The 5496-nt window shown below is 48.5% G+C and overlaps 1 protein-coding gene across 1 annotated transcript in view; it reads left to right on the top strand.

Annotated features, from left to right (window-relative positions):
- TNS3 (tensin 3) overlaps nt 1-5496 on the top strand; it is a 239551-nt gene that overhangs the window by 91935 nt on the left and 142120 nt on the right. The window contains 1 exon segment of the mRNA XM_006150681.3: nt 2586-2669. Coding sequence (XP_006150743.1) covers nt 2586-2669 — 84 coding nt within the window.

Raw genomic sequence — 5496 nt, 5'->3', positions numbered from 1 at the left:
CGAGCGGGATAGGCACAACACCCACCCCCCCCAGTGGATCAGTCACTTATCCTTCTTTTCTCCATCCTGTTGGAAGTTTGGCCACACACCCCCATGTACTTGCCCAGTGTGTTTTTCAAGCTGTCGGGTCCAGGACCTGCGTCCTGGTCAGCCATGTGGGATCCAGCTCCCTTGAGCACTAGGCACAGGGCAGCCCAGATGAGCTCTTCCTTATATTCCCACCTGGACCAGCGTTTGCTGCCTCCCCCTAGATTACATTCCAAAACAGTGTGATCACAGGGAGCACAGATTTTTAAAAATTATTATTTAAAGTTTTGCTATCGGTTGTCCTGCTTGCCTGAGACAGAGAGAAAGAAAGTGAGAAGTCAATCCCCGGGGAGGGATGGCCACGCTGCAGTCTCTTCTCCTCCATGTTTTCCTTCAGAACCTTGGGCGTCCATGTACACGCACCAGCATAATTTTCAGAGTCTGGGACTCAAATAGCGTATGTAGTAGGCCGTGTGGGACAGTGCCGTAACCCCAGCCGCTTGCTGGCCCCATAGAAAGCGTACATTTTTAATAAGGCTTTATCATAAACTGTACAAACAGAACAAAGTGGAAACTTCAAGTTGTGAAGTAAGAACTTTCTTGTATCAGCATTATAAAAAAAGAGTTTCCAAAGACAAATGAAACATAAGCATTGGCCCAAATGTATTATCAACATGAACTACAAAAGGGAATTCCAGAAAAGAAAATGCTTAATAGTTAATGAAAGATATGGCACTACAGGTCTCACTTTTATTTATTTATTTTTGTTGTAGGGCATGTGTGCTTGCAAGAGACAGACAGGGGAGAGAGAGAGAGAGAGAGAGAGAGAGAGAGATAGATTACCCCTCAGAAGAGATTTTGGGCACACATGCATGCATACCTGGAGTTTTTATCAAGCAGCTGGGTCTGAGATTTTAACCTTGCAGTTGGCATTGTGGGATCCATATCCATCCACCTTAATCTTTGCACCATCTGCTGGTCTCATTTTTTTTTCCAGATAAAGTGTTTTTTTTTTTTTTTTTTAAGAGGGGTTTTTGCTATAGGGCACATGTGCTCACCAGACAGACAGAGAGAGACACAGAGACAGAAAGCGAGAAACCTGTTTTTTTCTTGGGCCTTTTGACACCCAGGGGAGATGGCCACGCCGCAATCACTTCTCCATTCTCCTCTCGGGATCTTGGGCACGCACGCACATGCGCCTGGTGTGAGTTTAAGCCGCCGGGTCCAGGACTTGAACTGTGGTTGACTACGTGGGAATCCAGCGACATAGCCATTACGCTAACTGCTGGTCCCCAATAAAGTTGTTTTTATTTTATTTTTTTAATTGCCAGAGGGCATGCACACTACCCAGAAAGAGACAAGAGAGATAGAGATAGGAAGAAAGTACCCTCCAGTGGGGTGTGGTCACATCTCAGTCCCTTCTCGATTTCTCCAGACTGTTGGGGTTTTAGGCATACACAGATGCTCACTGTATTTTTAAAGCTGTCAGACCCGGGACCCAAACTGTGGTTGACAATGTGGAATCCAACACCCTTAACCACTAGACTATAAGGCTGCCCCTCCTTTTCAGTTGAAAAGGCCTGTGTATCTAATATGCGAGGCACCCAGTGTTTGAAGGGCCTGCCTGTCTGTGGCCTCCCTGCCGGCCTTGCCTCTCGTTTAGACAGATGTGAGCAGCAGTCGGCACTTGCCAGCATTCAAAGAGAGATCACATCACACTAGTTTTGATTTTTCTGTTTGCCTACCTTTCTGCCTGGTTTTCACCTGGGCCTTTTTGACATCCACAGTTCCTGCCTGTTATTTTGCTAAAGGAGCACATTTTTCCAAGGAAAGGGCTACTGTTCTGTTGGAGTTTAAGCTTTTGGCTCACGGGGGTCTGAACTGTGAAATTCCATGATGTGTGCTGAAGACAGATCAGGAAAACCCACAAGGGCCCTGTTGTGGGTTCTAGAAGGTTCTGTGGGATACTGGCTAGGGTGTGGTGGAACTGGAGCTATTATCTGACACGTTGGGAACAGGTTATTGGCTGGGGGTCTCTGCAGCCCTGAGGCCCCAGGCTGCCCCGAGTGCCCCATGCTTGCCTCTCAGGACCTCCTGGTGATTGCGCGGCCTGCCGTGTTCTGGGCCTGTCCTTTCCATCTTTGTGTCCCAAGACAGGCCTGCCCACAGGTCTCATACAGGGCCCACTAAGTAGCCTCCTTCGATTGCAAGCCAGGGTAGCTGGTGCTTTGCCCTGCCTTTTTTCTTCCTGAGAGCTGTGCGTGGCACGGCCAGTGGCACGCCTTAGGTAAGGCACCAGCCTCTTAGATGCTCACTCAGACCCTGCAGAGGTGGTTGCCCCTTGGGACCGAACAGAGGCTTACAGGGGAGTGATGTGTATGAAGAGATGGCTGGGTGGGCGTGTCCAGGAGCAGTGACAGGGTGACACTCCCATGGGGGCTGATCGCCCTGAACAGCTCCTGGACACGGCCTTTGTCACCCAGCCGCGCTGCAGAGTTTCACCATGTTGACCGTTTCTCTGTGTCTCTCCCTCCCTTCACCTCTCTCTGCTTCGCCAGCGCTGACCAGGCCCTTGACAGATTTGCAATGAAGAAGTTTTACGATGACAAAGTTTCAGCTTTAATGCAGCCCTCTCAGAAACGGTATGTATGTGTCCCGAGCCGTGGGAAAAAGCAAGCAGGATGTGACGGATGAAACTGTGAAGGCAGAAAGGCCATCTCCTGTCCCTGTGCTGAGCAGTGTCCTTGACTTGTGCCAAGGAATATGAGGGAGGGGCTTGTTCATGCCCAGTGCTTTGTTTGAAGACAAGTCGTCCTGGAAGGTGTTGAGCAGGGCTGGAGAGCAGCCCTTTCTCCCCTTCTGTCCTACCCCCCTCAGGCTGAGGTCAGATAGAGCTGGGGCAGGCTCTGGAGGGGCAGGATTGGGAGAGGCAGAGAGGAGGGCCCTTCTTCCAGACAGACTTTCTCTGCCTGTACTGACAGGCAGAGCCGAGCACACATTTTACACCAGGTAGCAGGGAATGTGAGCAGGAATTGCAAGGCAATTGCCAGGTGGCTGTTTGCCTTGGAGACAGGAGAGTTGCAGCCCTGGCCCTGTGGATGCAGGCTTTGAGTCTGCCATCTGTGTTCTCTAGTCCATCTGAGCACTGCGTCCACATGCCGGGCGGGCATATGATTTGCATCCAAGCGGCAGAGTCAGGGGTGTACAAAGAGACTTTGAAAACTTTGTGGGAAGGTGGAGTTGAAGTACGAGTTTATTCTGGTGTAGAACAATGGTGAGGGGCTGAACAGTGGCACAGCAGAAGAACACAGCACTCTGAAACTAGCCCATGTGGAAGGTTTAGGGCTTGTGTTCAGAGACCTCCCTACATGTGCTGGGCACAGACATGCCCATGTTCGGGGCTGGCTGTGGGTGGATTGCGGCGTTGGCACCCTTTTGGTGATTGTCTTTTGGGGTGTTTGTCTCTCTCTCTGCTCACTCGTGAAGTAAATAAATACAAATTTAAAAATATTTAAAGTGGGACCAGCAGGTGGCATGGTGCTTAAGGTGCTGGGTGCTACCACATGGCTGACCACGGTTCAAGTCCTGGACCTGGTGTCTTGCTCTCTCACCTTCTCTTTCTCTTTCTGTGTATCTCTCTAGTCAAATAAAAAAAAATGAGTGAATGAATAAATAAAATTAAATAAATAATTAAAAAAAATTAAAGTTACTAACTTCCTTTTTTCTTCTCTTTGTTCCTCATGTTTCCTTTTTTCCTGAGGAGTCGGACAGCAGCATGTTTTTGGCTGTCACTTCAGGCTGGCTGGGGGGGGGGGGGGGGGGGGGTCGCGGGCTGGCTGGCGGAGTGGCAGGGAGCTGCCTCTGTCTTAGGGACACCTGCCATCTGAGTGTCAGCTGCACTGGTGGCTCTCGGGGGCCCATTGTGGATCCACCGAGACCACCATTCTCATCCTCTGTTCACTTTGGATATCCCCTTGAAGTAGCCGAAAGAAACCAAAAAAAAAGATCTTGGCATACAGAAATGAGGATCCTGACAGTATACCATGACTTGATTCTTGATATTTCTGTCACTTAAAAACATTTTTTTAAGTTTATTTTTCCCATGAGAGAGAAAGAGGAAAAGAGAACAAGGGACGGGGAGAGGGCACAGCAAGGTCCTCATGCCATGCTCCTCCCCAGTTTCAGCCAGCCAAATTGTAGGCACACGCGTACAAACTCCGTGAACAGGCACCTCAGGCTGTGAGCCCACGGCTGTCCTGTGCGGCCTTAGCGTTGCAAACATTGCATTTCCGCTGTGTCACTGTGACTGGCCTATTTCTGACACCTTTGACCTGATGTCTCAGATACTAGAAACAAGTCTTCAAAGATGCAAAGGGAAAAGGTACCCCAACTCCCCGAAGGGTGCTGCTATCTTTTGCCACTGTGGGCCTTCCCTGCATGGTCTCCTCACCCTCTGCCTGCAGAAGTGCAGGCGACCACTCCTTTGCACTTCGGCCACATCTGGCTGTCCCTCAGAGTTGTGCCACTCTGTGGGCCTGGCACCTACAGTCTGGCAGTGTCCCTCCAGGAGAAGGCGGGCTGGTCTCCATTCAGTTACCTAGTCTGACCCTTGTATTCATGCAGCTAACTCATACCCGCAGCAGTCCTGAAGCAAAGCTCCGTTATGGTCGCTGTTACTGAGGGAAAGGAGCACTCAGGAATGCTAAATACCTGTCCAGGCTCGGCTCTGATAAACAGGGCTACCCTGAAGTGGCCAGCCTGCATTTCCTGGCCAGTCAGTGCTACTGTTGCTGCAGCCCTGGCTCTGCGAGTTCTCTGAACGCAGAGTGGATGAGTGGAGGGAAAAGATGCCTTGTTACAATGGCTCCTTTTGCACAGGATAGCTGACTTTTTTTCTTTTTTTTTTTTTTTTCCAGTTTTGTAATTGAGATTTATTGGTTGTGTCAAGGATCAGTACAGACATTTCAATTTGTACCCAATTCTTAACGTACGTACCAAAAATTTAAAAAGCCAGGTATAGTGATTCTTTTTAAGTTATTCCAGTGACATTCCAGCTTCAAATTTGTAGGCAAATTTTCCTTAAGAGGATATCAAGAACCACTGTCTTCAGATGTTGAAAGCTGTTATGTAAGTCCCACCAAATCACAATTTAGTATCATACACACTACATACTTCAAATTTCCAATCTTTCACAGCACATTAACAGAATTATTAGGAAAACTGGACTACCACGACCAAAGATGTTACAGAGTGCACACAATTCTGACAGGGAGAGCAACAATCAAAGAGTGGTTTTTCTTAGGAAACAATACTACGAAAAAACATAATAGAAGTAATTTAAAATATTCAAGGCACATTAAATGCATGACTGTGACTCCAAACTGCCATTTAGTATGCTTTGTATTCAGGATATAAAACTACCCACCCTCCCCCACCTATGGAATGTTAAGCTGACACACAAGAGAGTCA

This window comes from Tupaia chinensis, unplaced genomic scaffold, assembly GCF_000334495.1.
Source record: "Tupaia chinensis unplaced genomic scaffold, TupChi_1.0 Scaffold000294_2, whole genome shotgun sequence".
Lineage (NCBI taxonomy): Eukaryota > Metazoa > Chordata > Mammalia > Scandentia > Tupaiidae > Tupaia > Tupaia belangeri.
This window is presented reverse-complemented; position numbering and strand designations above follow the sequence as displayed.